The sequence below is a fragment of the Phocoena phocoena genome, chromosome 1, assembly GCF_963924675.1.
Source record: "Phocoena phocoena chromosome 1, mPhoPho1.1, whole genome shotgun sequence".
Lineage (NCBI taxonomy): Eukaryota > Metazoa > Chordata > Mammalia > Artiodactyla > Phocoenidae > Phocoena > Phocoena phocoena.
In genome coordinates, this window is record NC_089219.1 from 130203729 (window position 1) to 130230908 (window position 27180).

At 37.8% G+C, this 27180-nt stretch overlaps 1 protein-coding gene across 1 annotated transcript in view; it reads right to left on the reverse strand.

The window, feature by feature from the left end:
• Positions 1-26537, reverse strand: part of SLC9C2 (solute carrier family 9 member C2 (putative)) — an 88954-nt gene extending 62417 nt beyond the window's left edge. Inside the window, exons 1-9 of the mRNA XM_065901444.1 lie at positions 26402-26537; positions 24396-24496; positions 22855-22983; positions 18946-19111; positions 12733-12849; positions 11164-11325; positions 6605-6704; positions 4746-4889; positions 2078-2246 (exon numbers count right to left, since the gene is read on the reverse strand). Coding sequence (XP_065757516.1) covers positions 2078-2246; positions 4746-4889; positions 6605-6704; positions 11164-11325; positions 12733-12849; positions 18946-19111; positions 22855-22983; positions 24396-24496; positions 26402-26537 — 1224 coding nt within the window. The remainder of the gene's footprint in view (positions 1-2077; positions 2247-4745; positions 4890-6604; positions 6705-11163; positions 11326-12732; positions 12850-18945; positions 19112-22854; positions 22984-24395; positions 24497-26401) is intronic.
• Positions 26538-27180: the final 643 nt, after the last annotated feature.

A 27180-nucleotide genomic window follows, 5' to 3' on the forward strand; every position in this document is an offset into this window, starting at 1 on the left:
AGAAGAGGCAAAAGGGTTATTTTGTGGACACTGCTTGAATATAATCCACTGGGGTAGAAATCAGTTCTCAATCAGAGTGAGAAAAAAAAATAGATTTTGTAGTTTCTGGGAGGGATAAGGACACTGAGAGAGGAGCTCTCCATGGTTGCTGCCGTCAACAGTGGCCATGCAAAGCCTGAAAAGCCAGCACGGTGGTTGATTCTCAGACGTTGCTGTGGAACCTGCGGGGCTGGGGAGCAACCCCGGCAATGGCAGGCAGTGGTGATAGGGAAGTGCACCTGCCACAAGCATTTACTACAGCCATACGAGAAGCTCTGAAGAAGCAGACAGGAACTGCGCTGGGGTCAGGAGAGGCACCATGCAGAAGCAGAAGCAGAACCACATTTGTAGGTCTTGGCTCTGCCATTTACTAGCCATGTAATTTGAGGCCAGTTTACCACTCTGAGTCTCAATGTCCTTTACCGAAAAATGGAGTTAATAGCAGTATGTCTTCAGAGAGTATTTCCCAAGTGACTGATCACAATAAGCACCTGAAATGCTTCTTAAAGACACTGACTCCCAGGCTTATTCCCTGCAGATTCTGATTCTGTAGGGCTGAGGTGGCATCAAAGGGATTCTTAACATCAAACAGATTTGGGAAACACTGAAAAATGATACTCAAATGTTAGTTAACATTTCTTTGACTTGGTTTTAGGCCAATTCCTTGCACAAAAGAAAACTGAAGGAGCTCATTATTCTTTTCCTCTGGAACACGGAAGGACCCAAAGTCCCTGCAAAACCACAGGTGTGTTTGAACTCCAAATTAATTCCCAGACCATGCCCACAGATATGAAGTGTAAATCCCCAGGAAAGATGGTGAGGACTATGATACTCCATTTCTTAAAAAGCAACATTAAAAATAAACTCTTTCTCTTTGGGGAGTTAGGGTGCCTGAGTTCTTTCACTAACATGCTATTCTCTTTATTTTGGTTTCCCTACATACAAGATAGAGAGGGTGATAGTTGCTCCCCCCAACAAAGATATTTGAAAAATACTGGGCTCTTAGGGTCTTCTAGGACAGAAGTAAAATAGCAAAGAAGAGAAAATTCTGAACTTGAAGTTGGATACTATCAAGAAACTCTGTACATCTACCTCCAGATTAAAGTTCCTTGGGAGGTGGGTAATGTTCTTAGTTTACATTATTCAAGTGTTCTCCCTCCCAGGAGCAGGTTTGGGGTTCATCTGACTGGGAAGTGGTGGGGGTGTCCTGGGGATTTCTAGAAACTTCTCACAACTTCTCCAGCTAGCTCACAGAGTACTGTCACGAATGATGAGGTACCCTCATGCTGTCCACAGATGCTCTGGGTTCTCTGGACCTTCCCTGGAGTCTCACCAACGCTGCCACCACCAGACTGCCCAGAAATCCACTGGCTGGCCCATGGGGAAAAGGCTTTGAGAGAGAGTTGAAAGGAAACTGAGATTTGTCTTTCGCTATGTATAATATAGTGTTCAGCCAAAATTTTTCAAGAAATTAATTTTTTATTTAGCCCTAAAAGACATAAATATGACTAGATCCTGAATTCAAAAATTTACAAAATCTTTCTTTCCTTAGCATATTTAATGAGCATTTCAGTTTTTGCTCTAATAGCTATAGGAATTGGAATGCTCCAGATAAGGAATTATTTTTTTCATACCTTCTGACAGCTCTTGAACAACAGCATTTATATGTTCAACAGCATATGTTGAACATTTACTGAGTGTCAGGTACCTTGCTAAGCATCATTTCGATCCTCCACTGGAAACTGAAGTGCCACAAGTCTGGGGAACTTACCCAAGGCCACTCAGCCTGTCAATGGTGCAGCCAGGGTTCGAGCCCAAGTGTACCCAACTCCCACATCTGGAACTGTTATTTGATTTTTGGTCCCTTTCACACTGTCAACATAAATAAACTTTCCCCCAAAAGTTCCTTCCTACTTAGAAGATTGCATTCTTCAAGCCTAATTTTTTAAATGGTTAGCTTTATTATTGGGTACTATGACAAGTGCTACAAAACAAAAATGAGTAAGTATGAATAATCATGGGATATGATGTTTCTTACCAGCTGTGGTGACTCTACTTTTTGTTCAGCCAGATTATGAATATCAGGAGCCAAGAGTAAGCTAAAAACTCCTTTAATTCCAGACCATGCTATAACAATTCCCCATCTCCAATTATACTCATAATTTGAATGCCTCAGAATAGGACTCACTAATACAACAGTAAGTAACCTGTGGAGAGAAAAACATTTATTTTTATATCACATCTTATGTATTAATGTTATTTATGGATGATACTAGCTAGTAAATACTAAATTTCATGTAAAAATTTTTCAGAAAAGAGAAGACGATCCAGTTTATTCATAGGTTGTTCAAACTTTCTGAGACTAACCGAACTTATGACCTAAATGTTGCATATAATACTCAAATCTTGAAAAATAATGCTAGAAATTCTATACAAATATAAGAAATTATCATTAACACTAGGGTGTAGTGTTTAGGATCTTGGTAGTAAATTCCTGCAGGGAAACTTCTTCAAATGACATTAACAAGCTCCCTGGAAGGCCACAACCAGATGCAGAAATTAGACCACAAGGACCTTGTAGATCATGACGAAAAAGTAAAATTGTAGACACTTTAATAAATTTAGCTCAACCAAATTTTCCTTGAGTTTCCACAAGAATCATACACTAAACACCATGTAAATAATTTCAATTTGTGCCTCCTTTCTCTACAGGTCATTTTGTTATAGGATCCTATGCCAAAATCTAGATTCTATCTATAGCAGACTTGCACCAAAAAAATATCAGTACTGTCCTTCAAGTGAAATTACAGCAGAAATATAATTGACATGTTCTCAGCCTCAAAAAAGATACTGTGTATCAGTCGCTTAACCGGGAATTTTGTATGACAATTTAGAGAATTCCTGTCATTGAGAAACAGAAAATCTACAATTTGCCATCTATAATATATATAATTAATTTGGGCAAACTCCTCCACCTTGCATTTAAAGCTTTTTGCAAAGTAATTCTTATCAACCTTTCCAGCCTTACTAAATGATCTTTCTCTAAAATACCACTGACTCCAGCCAAAACAGAACAATTTATGTCATTTCCTGATTATCAAAAACAGGGAGGCAGTACAGCAAAGGCTCTGGAGTCAGTCTACCTGGGTTCAAATTTAGATGTCTTTTACTATGTAACCTTAGGCAAGTTATTTAACCTCTCCAAGCCTCATTTTCTTCATCTGCAAAATGGAGAAATAATAGTCATTGAACTTGCCTCAAAGGACTCTTATGAAGATTCAATAAAATGAGGCAACATTCACAGGGCTTAGCATGATGTTTAGAATGTGGTCAGCACTTAACACACGTTAGCAATGATTATTACATCCAGGCCTTTGTTTGGCTCATCGTCTCTGAAACATTTTTCTCAACAAGTCTCTTACGGAAAGTCTACCCACACTTTCAGGGCCCCTTAGGATGACTCCCTCCACTAAAGTCTCTCCTCTAGTGAGGTGGAACCATAAGTTCACACAAGATCTCTGGCACTCACTAGCCATTTGACATTGGGCAAGGCACCTTGCCTTTTTTGGACAGTTTTTTTTTTTTTTTTTTTGGTTGCACAGGGTCTTAGTTGCGGCATGTGAACTCAGTTGCAGCATGCATGCGGGATCTAGTTCCCCGACCAGGGATGGAACCCCGGCCTCCTGCATTGGGAGTGCAGAGTCTTACCCACTGGACCACCAACGAAATCCCTTGGACAGTTTTTTTATCTATAAAATGGAGATAATAATTCTTATCTCCCAGTGTCACTATGCAGATGAAATGAGATAATGGATGTGTGCAAAAAGCCATGTATCTTTCTGCATACACTGAGGCCAACCTCACCTTGTACTTGTGCTCCTGTGGTGGAAAGAAACATAAATTGTACACCCACCCTTCTGTGTGACAGTGCCTATCCGAGTTGCCTGCAGTGCCTTCAGAGTCAGCAGAAGCAATGTTTCATGAGAACATCTTATAAAGTAAGCTCACTCAGCCAGGCCTAACCTGAGTGGAAATGACAATACTTTCAGAGACACTGTCACGAATTCTTATGGAAGACACAACTGCCCCGTGTGGGCAATGTCACTCAAGAAATAGCATGCTCTTGGGAGTCAAGTTTAAACCCCAACTCTGTCCTCACAATCCGGGTGACTCCAGGCAAGTTTTTAACCTCTCTGGGGCTTCATCTGTGAAATGATGCAGAAACACCTACCGCATAGGTTGCATTAATACTAATGGCATAATGTACATGGTTAATGTTTAACAAATGGCTTTATCATAGTTATGATGATAATAAATGATGATGAAAGTCAACAAAATGTTAGGAGCTATTAATCTGGTCCAGTGGTGCTCAAACTTTAACAAGCATGTTGAAACAGTTTCCTGGATCTCAACTTCAGAGATTCAATTCAGTAGAATCGGATGGGCCCATGAATCTGCATTTCTGTCAAGCTCATGGGTTAGGCTGATGCTGTTGTTCTGCGCCTTCTCATTTTACAATGAAAGCTTGAAGAGTAAATAGACTTCCCCTCAGTTGTGCAGCAAGCTATTGTCAGGACCTTGACAACAGTACAGGTTTCCTGACTGCATGTCCACAGCTCTTTTTGCTATAACCCACTTCTTCTCAATTCTAATTCTGGGCTTGAGAACCTAAGTCTAGTAAGCAAACTTTAAATTATAATTCTTACCTTACAAAATTCACTGTTGCAAATAAGATGAGCATGAAAACTAAAGTGTGAAACTGTAAATACTTGATTTCTCCACATCCAATGATAATGCCAAAGAAAGTGTATATTAAATGTTGGTATACACATGAAAACATTATTAGAAACCTAGGATAAATGGAAAGGAAATCACATTTTAAGGGATGTGTTTTTTAAATCTACACGTCTAGCCTCACCCCCAGAGATTCCTACTGCGAGGCCAGAGCACAGTGCTTAGGGCATGGAGCTGTTCTGGTTCCATGTGGTAACACACCTGGGTCTGGGCCAGGTCTGACTTCCACGAGCAGATCTCAAGTCCTGCCTCTTCTTGGTCCCCTCTATTCAGACCTTCCCTTTCAGAGGACTGGGTGACTATGTCTGTCCCACAAACCAGTCTCCCTATGGGTAGGTCTCAAGATCTACACTGGGAAAGAAGCATTAGGAAGCCTCGTTTTAGCTGCAGATATAAACCATGTTCTCTGATACAGCATTACTCCAATCAAGCAGATAGTCCAATTCTCTATCCAATTCCTGTCTCTTGATTCAAGTGATTCAGAACTCCTAGAAGAAAAGGGTATGAGCGGGACCTCAAACCCCAAAGCTTAGTTTTATAAAAATTCAGAAATGATGGAATAACTCACTGAGTAGAATACTTTTTTAAATGTCTCCACAGGACCTTAAAAAATGCCTTACATATAGTAAGATCCCAATAAACATATAATCACTTACACTTATTATTAGTTTCTTACATAAACATGTCCACCACTTAACATGAGTGTCTTCTGAGAAGGGACTTATTTTCATAGCCCCAAACCTAGGATACAATGTCCAGGCCACAGGAGATATTAAGAGAGGATTGGTTGAGTAGCTAAATGAATATACAATTGAACGAATAGAATGAGTAATTTATAATGATGCTGACAGACAGCATGACTGAGCTCAGAAAACTGTCCAAATACAGACAAAAACTATGTGTTCCAAGAACTAGTTATTCCTAAGCTTCTGGCTTTTAAAAACCAGTAAAGTATCATTCACATATACACAAAACTAGAATAAGTTACAGGTGCCATTCTTTTTTTAAATTTTGCCAAGTAGAGTTATAAAAAAAAAAAGTACCGTCTTCTATGAGTAGAATTTCATGAGAGAAATTACATATTAAACACCAAAAAAGTAGGAAGAACATAATTTCAGAACAAAGAATATTTTATTGCTTTATATTAAAGCAATGAATCTTCATGGGAAAACTCAGGATAATGCTTATTTTTCTCATTTCAACATTTGCTTTCATCCAATGTGAGAATTTCTACACTAGACTATGATTTGGTGTGAGATAATTCTGAAACAATTCTATAATTTAGCGTAGTCGCTCAGAGAACGGCCAACTCATTTGTCTGAAAAGACAAATGGCTTTCCCTCTGTCCACAGATGTCCATATGACACCAGATGTAAAGGCTAGATAAGAGTTTGCTGGTGTTGCATCTTTCTGCTACCTTTCTTTTCCAGCTCTTCCCATACTTGGATACTGTCATTCAGGTACGTTATGAAGGAAACAAAGGAATAAAGTATTTTTTAAACTTCCCACAATTCAAAGTAAATTTTTATCAAAGAGTTATGCATAGAAAGTACTATGATCTCTGAGCCACTGATACATTATTCATAATAGGAATACCAATTAATGTCAATAATTGTTGGTAGCTTAAGTTCTTTTCAAATATAACTGGCAGTAAAATTAAAAATTAAAACACAGAAAAAAGTTATAAAAAACTTTAGTAGTGTTCATTAAGGCAGGACCACTTAAGCACTAAATTTCTATGAGATCTATATCAAGTACACAATAGACTTACTTAGTAATTATTAACTCGATCCTCGGTTTAAAGCTTAAGGAATCTAAATTTAGTCCTACAGTGACTAAAGCAACCATGCCTGACATTCCCAAAAATTCCACTGGGGAGAAAAAAAATGAATAAAATTAGTTGCATTCAAATCTGTACACTGAGCTACTTTATCTTGAGAGAAGAATTGTTGGGAAACTTAAAAGGGTAGTAGTATTTCTTGGAAAGTTGCTTAAAGGGATTGGCCTAATCCTTAGGATCAGGGGTTGACAAACTCTTTCTGTTAAGGATCATATGGTAAATATTTAGTCTTTGTGGACCATATGGTCCCAGTCGCAACTACTCAACTCAGCTGTTCTAGTGCATAAGCAGCCGTAGATAATACGTAACTAATGAGTGCCCAATAAATAATAGACACTGAAATTTGAATTGCACATAATTTTTGCATGCTGCAAAATATTCTTCTTTGGGAGTTTTTTGAAACCATTTTAAAATGTAAAAACCATTCTTAGCTCATGGGCTATACAAAAAATAGGCATATTTGGCCCACAGGCTATAGTTTGCCAACCCCTGCCATAGACCATCCTCGAGGATAGAGCTAATGAAAAGTAAGTTTAACAACCTCTGCCCAGCACCTCAAGGACACTGTGCTGCATGTCCTAGGGGTTGTGGTCCAAGCTCAGTGCTTCCTTGGTGACTGCAGGTCCTGAAGCCTACGGTTCTTTTGCATGATACAGGCTCCCCTAAAACTGTAATTCTCTGGGCTCTAAACAAATGTGTAAATGTAGTCTGAGGCAGGTAAACCAGCTATGAAGAATGTTTGAACACCATAAATACCAACAGTCCTAGCTGCAGAACCTTCAAATAGCACATTATAAATGTCAGATGGAAGGGAAAGTACGTGCAAGGTAGGAGTGGAAGCCCTCTGGAGCAAGGCAGAGCTAGTTGCCCTGGGAATGTGAGCTCCCCTTTCTCCATTAGTGTCCCTGCATCTGTAAAGCGGGTGTAAAAGAATAATGCCTCACAGAGTTGTTGTGAGGATAAAATTAGATAACATGAAAAGTGCCTGGCACACTTGTACAGCAAGGAATAAATGATCATCATTATTATTATGCTATTAATTATTTTTATATGTTCACCTTACTGCTTAGTAAATTTATACTGTTTATTCATTTGAAGAGGATTTTATTATTCTTTTGGTTTATCTAATCACTTAAATCCACTTTGGATTTCTTTTAACCTACTTATTTAACTGAATTTAATATAAATAACAAATGGCAATAAAACCAGTGGTACTGGGAACTGTGACAATAGGGAAACTGTTTCTCAAGGTCTTATTTCCCTATGACTCGTAGTATGGGATTTTAAAGCTTATAGTCTTTTTTAGTAACAGTCACTACTTAGAGATAACATTTGCTATGAGGAAACCACTAAGTAACTATATTTTAAAACTGATATTATTTAGTATAATCCCAATGTTACAAGAACATATGGTGTGAATGCATACATTTAATACATGTATGTACATTTATATGTATTTTTTAAAGATTGAGTACGTTTAACAAAATGTATCAGTGGTTAAATTTATGACACGGGTTTATAGGTGATTCCTACTTTGACTTTTCAGAATTTTTCCAAAACTCTACATGAACATGTATTACTTTTATAATTAGAAAAACAAAGTCTTTTAAAAATTACAAACGCTATTACATTAAATGGTGTTTTAAATGCTCAAGAAGGGGGGAAAAGTCATAGAACATGTAATAAAGGAAGTAATTTTCATCAGCATAAACCCAAGTAGTTAAAAATAGAGTTGTAAAATTTTTCTGATTCAATGGAAAGAAACCACCACAGGAAACTGATACCACAGGAAAGTGGCTCTCTCCATCAAACTCTGTCTCTCTCTTTCCTTCTGTGCCTGAGAAAAAGTGCAGGTCCTCCTACCGGGAGAATCAAAGGGATTTTGTCTCCAAAAAACAACAGGATTCAGGAATCGACATCTCCTAACTAGAAAATATTAGGGTGATGACTGAAATCCTTTGACATTTATAGCCTAGACCAATGACATAACAAAAACGAGTGAGAGCAATCAGCCCTGGCATGGGTAAGAAAGAAATGCATTGTTGGTAGAGAGTTTTAAAACAATAAAACTGACTAAAAGCTGTCTACTTTTTATTATCTCCATTCACCAGAAATTCTGATCAATGTCACTGGATAAAATATTCCTTCTGCTAGGACAGACCTCTCCCACCACCTCTCTTGCTGTACCTCTGGGCTAGACTTTTATATAACCCACCATCTTTCATGAATTATACACTGCCTTTTATACACTAAATTCACATTTTCTTCCGTGGGCTGATATATTAATATTTCTAGCTGCACTACCTGTCAACCAACAATGCTTCAATATGTTTTTTATCTGTGCGGCAATGTCTGTGCAATATTTTGACTATTTTATTTTATGAAAAAGAATGAATGTGTTGTGAATTTAATACAATAGAGACAAAAATGTGCTCAAAGAGGTGACTCTCTAACCTCAATCAGACACTCCCTGGATTTAAGCCAGTTAACAGTGTGTTCATTAATGAAGGAAAAAAATAAAATTAGATAACATGACAGAAATGTAACATTAGAGAATGTGTAAATGAAAATTTTACCTATGCTTAGCTTTCTGGCAATGGAACTTCTCCTTATAACTGTCTATTGCTGACTTTTGTTGTCAGGATCTGATTAAGTGTAAGAGGAAAGAACTGCCTGAAATTGTTTTTAATTCCTGAAGCAGAGGAAAGTGTAATGGATACGGGAGGGGTATTCATTTCCTGGGGCTGTTGTAACAGAGGGCCACAAACTAAGTGTCATAAACAACAGGAATTTATTGTTTCATAGTCTGGAGGCTAGATTTCCAAGACCAAGGCTTTGCAGCAGTGATTCCTTCTGAGAGCTGCGAGGGAGAATCTATTCCAGACCTCTCAAGCACTGACTGGGAGCACCTCCATGAATTAGGAGGAAAGGGGAAAGGAACCAACATTTATTGGCTGCCCTACCTTGAGCCCAGTGGTATGCTGGTAAATGTTTAAAAGTGGCCATCTGGGGGGTAAAAAAAAAAAAAGCCCCAGTTGGTAGTGTCTGCCAATTTCCATGGTCCCACTATGGGCAATTTCAAGCTACCAACATTATGTCACTTGAATAGAGCGTTGGGGAAGAGATGTGGATAATCAGCTCTCATGAGCCAGCAAGAGCTACCTCCAGGACACCAGCATGAGGGAGTCACCCAACACAAATTACCTCACTAATGCCTGTAACGCCCCTCTAAATTAGTTTATATCACTTTTATAGATGAGGACACTAACTAAAGCTTAGAGAGGTTAAGTAATATTCCAAGGTTACCGAGCTAATAAATTATAAAGATTGGATTTCAAGTTAGCTCTGCCTAACTTCAGAGCTCTCTAAAGACTAACAGTTTATTCAACCAGCATGTGTTAAATTACTGTTGGGCATATGGCAAGCATTGGGCTTGGCTGGGGGGAAAAGAGAAAAGAGAATAAATATACAGATGAATAAGAGACAGCCTCCACCTCAAGGAACTTAGGCTCTAATGGGAAAAAAGGAAATATTAAATTAATTTTTTTCTTCAGACACTTAAGGCATTCATAATAGGTACATAAGGGAGGGAATAAAATGAAGAAAGGTGAAAGAAATGACTCTTCAGTGAATGTTTTCTGTATTTTACTGATTTGGGGTAGTGAGCAACAATAGGTAGCAATTTATCTGTAGAGGAAGCAGTTCTGTTTGGTCACTGGAGGTGAAAAGAGGAGTAATTAACCTCTTGATACCTGAGGGCTTCCATGGATGGAAGTTGCTCCACTGTGTGAGGTAAGAGCAGAAGCAGAATTTGGCCGTATTTTTACCATGGTTACTATGGCTTTGGGGGACTGGTTACCTCAGTCAGGGGGGTAAAAACTATAGCTCCCAATCTCACTGGACTAAACTACGAAATGATTGTTAAAGGTCTACCAGGGCTAGGCACTCTGACTCCTGGATCATTCCACTCTCCTGCTTCTCTTCCAGATGTAGACATACCTGATTTCTCTGTTTCCTACCTCCTAGCCTCAGGTAAGGGCTGCCATTTCTACAGTCCCCTCAGTTTGGTACCCATTGAATGGGTACTGTTGAGCTGGAAAAAGACCTCAGGAGCATGTCTCCCACCTTTCTCATTTTAGACATGGGTTGCTAAGGGTCAGAGCAGAAATCAGCTCGGGTCTGATTCCTCTTTCAGGGGACTGCCAGTGAATAAATGTAAGATCAAAGGGTGGAATTAAAAAAGAGTAAGACAGTTACCACATGGAGGAGGAATGCAAAGGGAAGGGACATGGAGCTGAAATTGAGGGGATGTTAAGAAAGACCAGGAAAGAGCTAGAGGTGGCAGCCAGATATTATGACAAGACGCACAGAGGAGCCACATCAAGGGGAAAGCGGTTGGGAAGAAGCAACTGGATTCAAGAAGAAGGAAAAACTTAAATGCATAAAGTTCACTTTAAGGATGGCATATTTTATATCTGTTTCTGCCTTACCAATGTAGAAAGTCAAGTACACCATTGAGATACAAAGCACGATATTGGTCAGTGCATTGCTAAACAGGTCAGTCAATATAAACTGAATGATCCTTGCACACCAATATCCACATATTATGCTTCCCAAAATGTCCAAGCTGAGGCCTGTGATTATATATAACTCTAGAAAAAGAAAATAAGAAAAACAAAAGTTGAGCTATAATTTTTTTTCTTTCATTAATGGCATTTGGGTCTATGCCCTTTGGTTTGCTCTTGAGATTCTGAGTGGGGACCTTGCTCTTCAGCAGATGGGAATTTCCTATGAAAGCCTGGCCAAAGAGGCTTTCTGGGGATATATTTCCCTTACAGTCTGCAGCTTGAGGTTTGCTCCTCTGGGAACAGCAGACTCAAACGCCCTCAGGAGTCAGGCAAGGAGCATAAATGTGAAAAAGCTATGACAAGCTGGACAGTGAATGATCAACCAAAAGACATTCAAATTCAATTTTTTTTTACAAACTGTGACAGGGTCAAGCACACCATGTCCAGGATCCCCACCAACCTGCAGTCCATTTGTGACTCCTGCCTCCATCCCAGGGGATATCTGGGAAATGGAGAAGGAAAATTTTTCCATTGTAACAGTAACTGGGGGCAATAGTGGCAGTTAGAGAGCAGATACCAGACAAAGCTGAGGGCAGTCCTAAATAACAAAGATTGTTCCACCCCGAATGCTGTTAGCTTCCCCACTGAGAAGCACTGCAAACCTCTATTACCAAAATTTCTTTCTCCTTGTAGCACCTCTATCCTCCTACTAGTATTTCATATATGTATCAGGAAGACACATTTTCCCTCTTCATGCTGTGATTTTCCCTCCTTTTTTCTCTCCTTAGCACCACATCTGGAAACCCAGGATATCAACTTATTCCATATCCCACTGAACTTTAACCACATGAGTCTGACTATTATCACTTCTAAGACCTGACTCTCCAGAATTGCTTGAACCATTCTGCTTTCACCCTCAGACTCAAATCCAGGACCAAGCCAGTTCTTTTTTTTTTTTTTTTTTGCAGTACGCGGGCCTCTCACTGTTGTGGCCTCTCCCGTTGTGGAGCACAGGCCCCGGACGCGCAGGCTCCGCGGCATGTGGGATCTTCCCGGACCGGGGCATGAACCCGTGTGCCCTGCATCAGCAGGCGGACTCTCAACCACTGTGCCACCAGGGAAGCCCCCAAGCCAGTTCTTAACATGCACTCATTGAGATCCAGATTGGTCTAGGAAAGAAGTAAATCTAAGCTAGATGAACACAATTGTGTGTGTGTGTCTGTGTGTGTGTGTGTGTGTGTGTGTGTGTGCATGCATACTGGGGGAGATGAAATCATTTCTTTAACAATTTTTCCCCCATAATCTCTGAGAAAACACATAGATGGTAATTATTTTCTTGTTACCTGATATACTATTTTAATTGGTCCATGAGTAAAGTATAGGGAAAGCAGTAAAGTTAAGACATCTTGAATATATTTTAATTTCAGTATGAATTGAAATGTACCATATAGAATGATTTTAGAAAATATACAGAGAAAATAACGCTCTTACCCCTAAAATTGGAAATGCTAAGTATGTTGCTCCGAAAAACTCCAAAAACAATGGATGTGAAGCCACAGATAATCATTGATTCTCCTCTAATGATATCAGTATACATTTTAGAAATGCCTGGAAAGGGAAATATAAAATATAATTTAATATAATGCATGAAAATGATGCTCTTCCACAGGAAACACAAAAATAGAAGAGAAGGAATATGCTAGAAAAAAAGGAGACCATAATGGGATGGGTCCATATGACAATCACGATCATTTTTTAATTTTTCCATTATTCCTTCTATATCTCCAGTGGCAAAGGAACATGGCAATAGCACTTCTTGAAGTGTCTATTGCCTCAAAGCATGATAGACCTTTGCAATGAGACAAAACACTTCTCAGGTCACTACATTTAGCTTGAATAAATATGAATCGTTAGACTCCAAAAGAATCACATTTTAGAAATAAGTACAAAATATGAGCTAGTAATTCTACTCCTAGACATATACCCAAGAGAACTGAAAATATATGTCCACACGAAAATTTGTACATGAATGTTCATAGCAGCATTTTCATAACAGTCAAAAAGTGGAAACAACACATAGTCCTTCGGCTGATAAATGGATAAACATATGTAATCTATCCCTACAATGGAATATTACTCAGCCACAAAAAGGAATGAAGTACTGACTGATACATGTTACAACATGGATGAACCTTGAAAACATTATATAAAGTGAAAGAAGCGAGACACAAAAATCACATATTGTATGGTTTGATTTATATGAAATGTCCAGAATAGGCAAATCCATAGACAGAAAATAGATTATTTGTTGCCAGGAACTTGGGAATGCGGGAATGGGGATGAATGACTGCTAATAGGTATGAGATTTCTTTTGAGGCTGATGAAAATGTTCTAAAATTAGACAGTGATGATGGTTCCGTAACTCTGTAAATATATTAAAGACCACTGAATTGTACAATTTAAAAGGGTGAATTTTATGATATGTGGGTTACATCTCAATTAAGCTGGTATTTAAAAATTAAGCACAAAATCTTATTGGCACTTAACATTCATTAACAGTTTAGTTTAATGGAAAATATAATCAAATTAATTGCCTAGTGTTATACAATTTATAAGTAGGGTGATAGTGATTGGTACCTGCCCATCCAGTATCTATCCTCTGTTCTTGGTAACAAAACTGGTTTTATTCAGGGTGGCAATGTGCTCAGATAAGTGACAATTTTTCCCCAACTCCTGGGCTTCTAAGAGTGGCCACTGAGACATAAGTGGAAGTTACTGAGTGGAACTTTTGGGAAATTTCTTGGAGGGAGAGGAGACTTGCAGCATCTTTCTGACCCTTGCTCTTCTTCCTTTTCCTGCCTGAAATATGGGGTGATGGCTAGAACTTTAGTAGCCAACTTGCGATCCTGAGGATGGAAGCCATACACAAAGGGGAGGAGCAGATAAATAAACCCCACAATAGACTGCTGTCATTTTGTTTTAAATATTATCTTTTAAAGAGATTAAAAATAAGAAAAAGTCATATTTTCCCATCTGTTTACAATTATGGTATTTTTCATTCTTTTGCGTAAATGAAATTTTCCATCTGATTCCATTTTGTTTCAGCCTGAAGGACTTCCTTTAACATTTTTTGTAGTGTAGGTCTGTTGGTGATAAATTCTTTCAGCTTTTATACGTTTAAGTCTTTTTTTCTCCTTTACTTTTGAAAGATATTTTCACTGAGAATTCTAAGCTGGCAGTATTTTTCTTTTAGGACTTTAAAAATATTGCCCACCATCTTTTGCCTTGCAATATTTCTGAAGAGAAGTCTGTTACGATTATTATTTTTGTTTCTCTGTAAATAATGTATCTTTTTTCTCTGACTGCCTTTTAAATTTTCTCTTTACCACTGGTTTTTAGGAATTTGATTTTTATGTGCCATGGTGTAGTTTTCTTTGTGTTTCTTTGGCTGGAGGTTTGTTGAGCTTCCTGAATCTGTGGCTTTACAGTTTTCACAAAATTTAGAAAATTTTCACCCATTATTTCTTCAAATATTTTTTGTTCCTCCCTCTCTCTCTCTCCCCTCTCTTTAACGAATTGTATATTAAGGCACTGAAGTTGTCCCACAGCTCACTAATGTTCTGTTTATTTATTTAGTTTTTTTTTTTTTTTTAGTCTTGTTCTGTCTGTGCTTCATCTTGGATAGTTTCTATTGCTACATCTTCAAGTTCACTAGTCCTTTCTTATGCTATGTCTCATCTGATGTTAATTCCATCCAGTGTATTTTTCATCTCAGACATTGTGGGTTTCATCTCTAGAAGTCTGATTTAGGTCTCTTTTATATCTACCATGTCCAGTGGTGTGCTGATAAACCAGCTTTCCAAAATTATAAAAGGCCTGATTTGTAGCATTTGCCAACTTCATGTGCAAACACTCCCACAATAACTAATTCAAAGCTACCAAAGGTTTAACCACTAGCATGCAAAATTCCTAATTATTTAACAACTGGCTCTCATAAGCTGATGGGAGCAATCATACCCCATACTCAATCTTTCTTCTAATTTTTTGAACCAATGGAATATAGTTACAACAACTGTTTGTTTGTTTCTTTGCGGTACGTGGGCCTCTCACTGTTGTGGCCTCTCCTGTTGCGGAGCACAGGCTCCGGATGCGCAGGCTCAGCGGCCATGGCTCACGGGCCCAGCCGCTCCGCGGCACGTGGGATCTTCCCGGACTGGGGCACGAACCTGTGTCCCCTGCATCGGCAGGCAGACTCTCAACCACTGCGCCACCAGGGAAGCCCACAACAACTGTTTTAATATATTTGTCTAATGATTCTATCATCTGCAGCATTGCTAGGTCTGTTTCTACTTATTATTTTTATACTCTCTATGGGTCATATTTTCTGGCTTCTTTGCATGCCTCCCAAGTTTTTATTACAGATGACAGAACTGTATGTTTTACCTAATTACGTGCTGTATGTTTTACCTAATTAAGTTCTGTATTTTTCTGTATTATAAATATTCTTGAACTTTGTTCTGGAATGCAGTTGTTACTTGGAAACAATTTGACCCTTTTGAGGCTTGCTTTTTAGATTTGTTAGGTAGTGCCAGAGAAGCCTTTAGTCGAAGGTTAATTTTCCATTCTACTGAGGCAATAACATTCTGAGTCCTCTACCTGATGTCCTATGAATTATGATGGTTTTCCATGCTGGCTGTGGTAAACATAAGGGATTTTTCCCTCTGCTCCTTTTAGTATTTTTCTACCCAGACTTGGGAAGTTTCTTCACGTGCATGCACTAATGAGTAGTCACCCAAAGACTCAAGTGGGCGTCTCTGCAGCTCTCAGAATTCCTTCTTCAGTACAGCTTTCATTTGTGCAGTAATTCGCCCCATGAACTCTTAACTGCTTTGGCCTTCCTGGACACCCAACTCTGGATCTCCCCTACTCAAAGAAACCACCAGGCTCCACCTAGGTTACCTTTCCCTACATGAAGACCTGGAAACTCTCTCCAGGTAACAAGCTGCGGCAAGGGCAATCAAGAATGCAGCTCTTTTTTTCCTTTCTTGGGGATCACTGTCCTGCACGGCCTGATGTACACTATCTGAGAACTGTTTTTCTTTTTCATATATTCTGCCTAGTTTTTTAGTTGGTTCAGGCAGAAAGGTAAATCTAGTCCCTGCTACTCCATCTTAACTCTAGGAGTTATATAGAGGGAACCAGTGTTCCTGATGAGTTCATGGAGCTGCGGGCCAGCCCTGGACTTCTTTTACTTAAGAGCATAAACCCAAATTTAAGAACATGTGACACACTAATTTAACCACAAATTGATATAGAAAGAATTATAAAACTACATGGTTTTTTAAAGCAGCTGTTTAATATATTCTGTTGCATCAAAATCCAAACTGATCACATTAAATGACACTATTTTTTTTAATCCAAGCAGAACTGAATCTGATTAAGATTCTACTTTTTTCCTTTGGTGTCTTTGAAACACATAACAATTTAAAATGTATAGCTGGGGGTTCTCATTATTACTATTCTTAAGATACTCTGTGTAGCTGAAAAGAAAGTAAATCTCTGCTTTCCAGTGTTTGATCTGAGTATATGAAACATCAGAATATTCAGATTCTATTTATCTTTACAAAAACTCTCCTGAAAGATAGGATAAATACCAGGATAATACAGAATTTCTGATAACTCAGTGCCTGATTGTGGATCAATATTCAGGCTGTTTATTTCTGTTCTTTGTGCTTCATTATTGTAGCCAATAAAGAAAGCGAAGAAAATAAAAGGCAAGGTAAGTTATAATCATCTTATACTACTACTTGTTACTAACTTTGACTATGACAGAAGACACAAAATACTCGTTACACAGGTTTGAAGATTATTATTAGCCCATCTGATTTAGCTGGTCAAGAAACACTTTAATTCTTCCCTCAGATTCAGTGAGTCAACCAGGAGCAAGTAAAGCATAACGTTTGTTGTATGAAGTTTTGAATTTGATGTATAGTTATTTTTAACAGTAAAACACCATAAGAATTACTCCCCACATTTTTTATTGGCTTAATGTGAACTAACTTATATTCACTAATTCACTGTAAAATTTGGAAAAGTAAAGAATGAAACAAAAATCATCTGTAATTCCACAACCCAGATAAAACCATTTGAATGTTGAAGTCTTTTTCAAAGCATATAATTCCTTTTACTTAATTGAGGTCATACTAAAACTTTGTAGTTTATTCCTTTACAAGCTCCCATTCCAGATTTGTTTTAAAGTAAAAATTGCTTGAGCCCTGTGCATTCTTTTAAAATAGGTAATGAATAGACAAGTTCCTTTTAACTTGCATGTGAACATCCACTACTTTTTTCAGTGGGTCAGGCCACCTCAGACTTAGCTTGTGCAGGTTTTATAGTGCACAAGGGTGCCACATCAAATGAAACACCAGTCACACTGTAGGAACTGCAGTTTTGTATATTATTATGGTAATTTTAGACATATGGCAAAACATATTTTTCCTTAAAAAAGTAATGTATTAGGACAATTAGATAGAAAGGATCATTTTTTATCTAATTCACACAAAGGTAAAGATGTCACTAGGTAAGTATGTCACTGAATCCAGAACATGCACCACCTTAGTATTATTGACATAAAGAAAATATCAACTAAGTCAAATACCTTTACTAGTTTTCTTTTAAAGAAATCGAAGACTTCTACTCCTTTTCTGAAAAAATTTTTGAATATGGAAACAGCAATAAATAAAGTTTATAGTCTATTAGAGCCTCTTACACTCAAGAGATTGCACAAAAGGGAGCAGGAAGGTAACGAGGTAAATAAAACAAGTGGCAAATACAAATGGCTAAAAGAGAAAAAGGGATGAAGAAAAGATAGAAAAAACTATACTTATGGGGAAAAAAAGAGAGAAAGAGGACAGGATCAGACTCTGAGAAATATCTGGCACAATTTAGAATATCACCAGCAAAAGTGTCAATACCTCATGTTTTCTCAACTGTAAGTATAAATGGGTGTAAAAATGGGACTATCACCTCTCTGGTGGGTTGTCCCGCCCCAGTTGTAAGGCAACGTTTTTCCACTAAATATAACTGAAACCTTAAAATTGGTTAAATATTTCTGAGTCAAAAACAGAAATCATAGCATCTAACCATTTTATGTTTTTACTGCTGTGTTAATAAAACAGGATATTTCAGAGTGCAATTACCTTTTACCAAATAAGATGGGAAGTAATGAGAACCCCTAACCCTCTTGGGAATAAACTTTTATTGAATATCATATTTGCCAGACTATACTTTCACCCCATTTCTTTTAAATAAACTACAACTCTCTCTCCCACATGCCCAAGGTTAGCTGCTCCAAAATAAAGGCAGTTCTAACAAGAGGTACCTAGGCCTCAGAAAAGTGCCATTAGAGGTAGAGATGAATCTCTACCTTGTGGCTTAAAACTCAATGGAATGGAAGAATGCTTACTTTTATCACCTTCTAGAAAGATAACATTTTCTCTTGAAAAAAATTATTTGAGATTATTCATCCCAGATCCCAGGTTGCCTTATCCACTTGGCATACTTTAATCAATGCTCATCTCCAAGAGAAAAAAGCACAAATATCTACTCTGCTGGATACACAATTCGTGCAAGAAAAATAATATCAAAAGGAAATAATTTATCCTCATATCTTCAAAATAAGAGAGAGAAATAAATCTGACATACCAATAGTTTTCAGTGAATTCACAGAATGAACAGGATCTGTCATGCCAAGGGTCATGCTAAAGAAGAGGCAAGATTGCAAATCCCATGAATCTTTATTGGATTTCAGAACCACATATCCAATTACGATGAATGCCGTAGAGAAGCTAATTAATCCGGTTAACACAACCTGTGAAATGAATTCATAACACAGTATTAGATTTAACACCTAAACATGGTATGACTGCATTTACTCTTGTAAGAATCAGATCTTGTTATATATTTTATACAGTTACTCGGGAAGATAAATGTAAAAGGTATTCTAGTTTACCTGCCTCAAAGAAACCATCCCTTCCAAACAAACGAAATACTACCTGACTATGAAAAGACCAATTCACCCATCTTTCTTGCTGCTATTCCAGCTTCACAGTTCTCCACATCAAAATGTTCTAAAATGGAATGCAAATTTTTCTTGCTTCTGTGTAAAACATTTCCTGGTGTTTCTGAAGTGATGATCTGCAGGGCTCCAGGCAGAAAAAAAGGTAAAACAGTGGGCAAAAAGCACACGCCAGCTGATTTGGCTCCCTTATTAAGTGCTTTCTGGAAGAAGCCATGGTCAGCAAACTTTTGTATACATTTCATTGCCCAGCGGTTTTCTAACACTACCACATCTGTCAGGGATGCTGGGAAATGTAGCACTATTTTACACTGGGCCCACTACCATTCTATACAAAATACAGTAAGTCACTCTGTTAGTGAGAAAGAAAGGAATAGGCAATCAGCAATGCCTGCCTTAAATACAGCAACAGAATGCAAAACTTTTAAACAAGCAGAAGGAACAAAAAGGATAAAGAAAACTGAATCAATTGATTTTTTAAAATTTATCTTTAATTTACATACAGTAAAATTCACTCTTCTGATGTATAGTTATATGAGTTTTGACAAATGCATACAGTCATGTAAACATGACCACAATGAAAAAACAAAGCAGATCCATCACCCAAAAAAATTTCTTCATGCTGTCCCTTTGTAGTCAATTTCTTCCCTCATTCCCACTCCCTGGCAACCAATGATCTGTTTTCCAAAGCTATAGTTTTGCCTTTGCTAGAAGGAAGGTCTATGAATGGATGAATGGAATTATACAGTATGTACTCTTTCAAGTCTGGTCGAGTCTTAGCGTAATGCATTTGAAAGTCTTCCATATTGTGCCTATCAATAGTATTCCATTGTAAGATGTGCCACACTTTCTTTATTCATCACTGGCTGAATAACATTTGAGCTGTTTCCAGACTTTTGTGATTTTTTTTTTCTTTTTCTTTTTTTGGCTGTGCTGCATAGCTTGCAGGATCTTAGTTTCCCGACCAGGGATCAAATCCACGCCCTCTGCAGTGGAAGCGCTGAGCCCTAACCACTGGACTGCCAGGGAATTCCCCAGACTTTTGAGATTATGAATAAAGCTGCCATAAAGATTCACACAGAGGTTTGGTAGAAATTAAGTTTTCATTTCTCTTGGATAAATACATAAGAGTGGAATTGCTGGGTCATAAGGCAAGTGTATATTTAACTTTATAAGAAACTCCCAGACTGTTTCCCAAAGTGACTGTACCATTGTGCAATCTCAGCAGCAGTGTACGAGAGTTCTAGGTTCTCTGCATTCTTACCACCACTTGGTACTAATCAGGTTTGTTATTGCTGCTGCTGCCATTCTAATAGGAATGCCAGTGGTATCTCAGTATGGTTTTAATTTATATTTCCCTAATAACATTTAAGATGTTGAGCATCCAATAACAAAAAAACAAACAACCCAATCCAAATATGGGCAGAAGACCTAAATAGACATTTCTCCAAAGAAGATATACAGACTGCCAATAAACACATGAAAGAATGCTCAACATCATTAATCATTAGAGAAATGCAAATCAAAACTACAATGAAATATCAACTCACACCAGTCAGAATGGCCATCATCAAAAAATCTAGGAACAATAAATGCTGGAGAGGGTGTGGAGAAAAGGGAACACTCTTGCACTGCTGGTGGGAATGTGAATTGGTACAGCCACTATGGAGAACAGTATGGAGGTTCCTTAAAAAACTACAAATAGAACTACCATATGACCCAGCAATCCCACTACTGGGCATATACCCTGAGAAAACCATAATTCAAAAACAGTCATGTACCAAAATGTTCATTGCAGCTCTATTTACAATAGCCAGGAGGTGGAAACAACCGAAGTGTCCATCATCGGATGAATGGATAAAGAAGATGTGGCACATATATACAATGGAATATTACTCAGCCATAAAAAGAAACAAAATTGAGCTATTTGTAATGAGGTGGATGGACCTAGAGTCTGTCATACAGAGTGAAGTAAGTCAGAAAGAGAAAGACAAATACTGTATGCTAACACATATATATGGAATTTAAGAAAAAAAATATCATGAAGAAGCTAGGGGTGAGACAGGAATAAAGACACAGACCTACTAGAGCACAGACTTGAGGATATGGGAAGGGGGAAGGGAAAGCTGTGACGAAGTGAGAGAGTGGCATGGACATACTACCAAAACGTAAAATAGATAGCTAGTGGGAAGCAGCCGCATAGCATGGGGAGATCAGCTCAGTGCTTTGTGACCACCTAGAGGGGTGGGATAGGGAGGGTGGGAGGGAGGGAGACGCAAAGGGAAGAGATATGGGAACATATGTATGTGTATAACTGATTCACTTTGTTATAAAGCAGAAACTAACACACCATTGTAAAGCAATTATACTCCAATAAAGATGTAAAAAAAAAAAAAAAAAGATGTTGAGCATCTTTCCAAGACATTTACATATCTTCCTTGGTGTTTCAAATCTACTAAAATCTTTTTCCCTTCTAAATCTATTTTTAATCACAACAAATATTACCCCCAAAATCCAAAAAAAGCCCATCAGAGATTCTCAACCTGGATAAAATAACAAAGTCCAACTGTATATTATCAAAAAGACATCTAAGCATAAGGACATCAAAATCTTGAAAATAAAAGAATGGAAAATTTTTAGCACGCAAATACTAACCAAAAGAAAGCTAGTATAACTATAATAATACCAGATGAAATTGACTTATGACAAAGGCATTATTTGGGACAAAAGGGTAACTAAATAATGAGGAAAAAATTAGGAAAATAACCATACTTCAACAAAAATCAAAGAGTTGATATACAAAACACATTCTCTGATCACAATGTGACAAGAGAAATGATCATTTAGAAGCCGTATTTGGACATTTAAAAATGACTTTTAAATAATTAACAGGTCAAAGAAAAAAGTATAATAAAATTTAAGTAGGAGGGATAAAAATGAAAACACTAAAATCTAAACATTTGAGGTTAATATAAAAGAGTTGTTACAGGAAAACTTAAAACCTTAAATGTACAAAATGCAAAAATAAAAAAGCTAAAAGTCAATCAACTAATACCTAGCTCAAGATGTTAGAAAAGTACAGAATAAAATCAAGGAAAATAAAACATTTTGAAAAGAAAAATAAAATAATCTGGCAAGCATGATTAAGAAAAGAAAGAGAGAGAGAATGCATAAATAAAACAACCAGAGCAGTGAAAATGTACAAATCTACAGATAGACAGCTGAGATGAAGTCAGAGGTGGGATTAGGATCCAGGTTCTGCCGTTTATCAGCCTTGTGACCTCTGAACTACACTCTGCTTATATGTGAAATGGAGATAATAACTCAGTGCCTAGTCACAGTGGTCACTCAGCAAATATTCATTCCTTCTCCCTCCCCTCAACTCTCTTTAATTAGTGGTTTTGCAGAATGAAGGGGATAAAACAACTAAAAATGTGAGATTTATGAATTATTAATCTTCTTCATAGAGAGTCAGATTCTCTGTCAACATGAATAAGCAAGAATGGACCATAATTTGTCTTAAAATGTGTTCTTACCTGCCAAAACACATTCTTGAGTATATAGAAGTCCACATTCAAAGCAGCCATAAATATAATTAAAGGTGAAAAATAACAATAAATTGAAAAACTTGGTGTTCTTAGAAGAGGGTAGACAACTTGGTGCATCTAAAGTAACAAAGGCAAACAAGAAATTAGTTTGCTACCATTCTGAAGTATTAGAAATTAAGTTGATGCTCTGTCAATCGATATAAATTTTATAATATTCCAATTTGCAACTAATGAGAGATTATCTACAAGGCCAGTCCTGGGGGTCTTGTGGTAGATTTCCTGATCTAACTAACCATCCACCTGAGTTAAATGCAGAGTCCTCTACTCACCAGAAACGTGTGTGAGTTTAGGCTACACAAACATTGCTTGTGGTAAGTAATCAGTATTTTCAAAAGTCGTACTTCACCATCGGTGATCCCTGAGGTGATTTTAGGTGGTTCACAGATAGGTATTTTTTATTTGACTGTTAGATAATTATTTTAATTTGCGTAAGAGGAAAAAAAGAACTGTGCATGGATACTTGTGATTTCACAGATATTTGCTTAGGATTTTAAAATCTTTCAGTGAGTCAAGTAGAGAAAAATAATACCTAGATAATAGTACAGATCGTGTATATAGGACATAAATCATGAAGGTTATACACAGATGAATGGAAAACACTAACAACAACAATGACTGAAGTGCTATAAATATTCCCTCCTAAAAAGTCTTTGGCCCAATTAATAGTTTAATCTTCATTGCTTAACATCTCTGTGCCTCAGTTTCCTCATCAGTAAAATGGGAACAGAGTACCTACTTCCACTGGGTTGCTGTGAGGATGAATGAATTAACTCAAGAGTTAATAATAAGTTAATAAATTTATTAAAAAGAAAACAAAGAACTTAAAAGGGAGCCTGGCACACAGTTAACACTAAAAAGATGTTAGTTGTGTGGTGTTTCAGAAGAATAACAAGAGGCTTTTACAATCCTAAATAGGTACAAGCATTGTCTCCACTTCTTTTTAAATAAAAGAATGAGTGGAGACAAATTGTTGTTGATCACACAGCTATACATTTGAAATCATGTCAATAAATTAAATTAATGAAGTTTTTCTTGGATCTATGTTTCATATGATGCACGCTTTGCATTTAATCTGGTAGTTAGAAAATAGTAACCTTGCTTCATCATGACAGTAACTGTTGCCTTTTGTAACTAGAGTCTCCGACGGTGCTGAAGACAATAGCAGGAGAGAGTCCAGTGTATGTACAGGGGAAGGAAACAAGAGTAAGGACCAAAGGCAGGTGACGAAGAACCCAAGAACGCAATCACATTTTACTCACTTCCAAATTACTGCTTTAAGTCTCTCTAATTTGTTTCCTTTCTTGGATGGTTTTCCATTTTCAAAAATTTAACACCAGATAAATTTTTCTCAGTAGCTCGTCACATAAAAGAAATAATAATTCCACTCATTCAGGGATGGGGATGGGAGTTGACCTTGTTTTTGGTCTTTGTTCTTTAATCTATTCTCTAAGTTTTCGTATGTACGTCACCTCAACAAAATTGTAGGCCAGTTGTCCTATCAAAAATCCAATAAGAGAAAGAATCGTCAAGACAATGACTTCAGAATTCTTTAAAAATGCCCTCAGAAGTCCTAAAAAAAAAAAAATACATGTATGTGTTATTTGGACATAAGGTATGGTTTAAAAACAATTTAATATTACCTCTCTCTAGGTATTTGATTTTAAACTTCCTCTGAATGTCATATCATCATGAATAAACAACTGACAGCTGTTAGAAATGCTGTCTCTTAGTATAAGACACACATAATGAGGCATCACTCATAGGTGAATTTGGAAAATACTGAAGTTCCAACAACCTCCCATTTGCCCACCCAGTGGCACGTTAGGATCACTGTATGGGTATCTTGCCTATGGATCTGATGATGAGAAATTATGAAAAACCAAATTTCATACCTATAAAGTATGCCTTATATTAATCATTACTCCTCCTAAGCTACAGTAACATATATTCTATAGTTTTCTTAAAAGAAATACTTTTAACTGAGAGCTAACCATAGGGAAAACTGCCTTCACCAGCAAGTGTGAAAAGACACTAGCTATCCTATTTATATGTATTTTCTTGCCTTAAAACTCCCTACTCTAACATTATTCAGCTCATCACCTCCTGAGGCAATATATCGACTATAATCCAATTAATTTATGCCTAAAGGCAAGACTCATTGGCATCTCAGAGTCTGCATTTCCTTCCTTCCAGCCAGAGGTCATGACACATCAGTAAATATTTTTTGAATACTTCTTATGCATAAGGCTAGCCAAAGAAATGCTTCTCAAACTACTTCTGTCATGCCCTTTACTGCTGGAGCACTTGTCTCTATGTAATCATAAAGGATCCAAAGCTAGCGAAATACTTGGTCAACAGCACCTTCTAGTACCAAAAGGGACCAAGGTCACTAATGAGTGTTTTAAAGACCCCAGAGAAAGCAATTTCATTCCCTGAAATGAGTAAAATTGAAGTTCTTCATATGTATTTGCTTCGTTGTTTGTTTCTTTATAGTCTTCCTAGTTCCAGAAAGGATTTTAAAGCAGCTGACATTTTTCCCAAATAAAAAAACTTTTAAGGGGACTAGAAAATTTTCTCTAATTGCTAGCACTGAATTATGGAATAACGCATCTGTGTTTTTTAATACGTTATTTTATCTGCATGAGTATCATTCACCATACCTATCGAATTCTTAACCATTGCTTAAGAGACCTTACAGGTGAAGCTTTTCCTAATTCCCCACTAGGGGGTGGGTGGGTGGTGCATCTTCCCTAAAGAAAAATCACATAAAAGCTATACTAGAATGGACAAAATTGATGATGTTAACCAAACAAGTTGTAATCCATATATCTGAGTTCTATTTGCCCCATTTGCCCTCCTCTCATTCCAGATATTTTGGTCACGTTAGGCCTAGCAGGCCATCAAGCAGCCAAGCAGTGTGAGGCTCTCCCTCTCCCTTGTTACCAGAGATTCTGGACCATACCTTTATAGTTATACTAACGACACTGCATTGTAATTATCTGTCTGCCTGTCTCCCCCACAAGAGGTCTCCTTGAGCTTAAGGACTATCTTATTCTCCACACTGCTGTGCTCAGCAAATGTCACTGAATGAAGGAGCACAGTATAGGTGATACTTACAAATAAATGAAACAAGACTAATAGCATTCAGTAACATCTTATAATTTCACTGGCCCCCTGCTTTTGTTATAGTTGTGATTACATTCTGCACTAAGAAAGGTTCAGAGGGCAGAGGAGAGATGAGGTATAAAAACAACCACCTTGGGGCTTCCCTGGTGGCGCAGTGGTTGAGAGTCCACCTGCCGATGCAGGGGACACGGGTTCGTGCCCTGGTCCGGGAGGATCCCACATGCCGTGGAGCGGCTGGGCCCGTGAGCCCTGGCCGCTGAGCCTGCGCGTCCGGAGCCTGTGCTCCGCAACGGGAGAGGCCACAACAGTGAGAGGCCTGCGTACCAAAAAAAAAAAAACAACCACCTACCTCCCAAAACAACAGTGGAACATACAAGAATTGGGAAATGCTCCTTTGTTGGCATGTAGTCAGCTGACCGTCCACAGAGTAAATCAGGCTGGTTACCTTCTTTTTGCACCCAGAAGGACACGTTTGCTTTTGCCATTGCTTTTTCAGTCCCAATTGATGAACCTGGATGAGAGTTACTGTTGACACTTTCACTAGTACAGACTAATCCGTTATGATACACAAAAAAGAAGACAATGAGACTTGCCAGGACCCAATCCATCCACATTCTTTCTACCTAAGATTATACCATACTCAGATATAAGCACATTTCTTCTTGCCACAAGGTACATGTTAATACTGCCTGTTCCACCTTTGCTCTAAGAACATTAACAGCAGTGTTAGTGTTTCTTCCTCATACTGCTCCGTGTGTATGGGGGAGGGATTGTATTGATTTTTGCACATACCATTTATTGTACGATTTTGCCTTCTCCATTGGACAGTGAGTTTCTTGAGGGTCAGGGCTGACTACTGATTTTCCTTAAGGCTGTGCACACAGTATGTGGCACACAACAGGCTCTCCATAAATATTTGATGAACTGAACTCTTTGAGGGGGAACTCTTTCTCCACGGGTACAAATCATTCTAGAATTTTCTTTTACTACTGCAATCCCTTGTCCCTTTTTTCCTCTCTCAGGCCCCTCCAAATCCAAAATGGCAAATGAGAAACAAGGTCAAAGCTGAGTCACGTCAGTTAAGGTTGGGGATGGGGAAGGATGTGAACTAACCTCAAAACAAAGGAA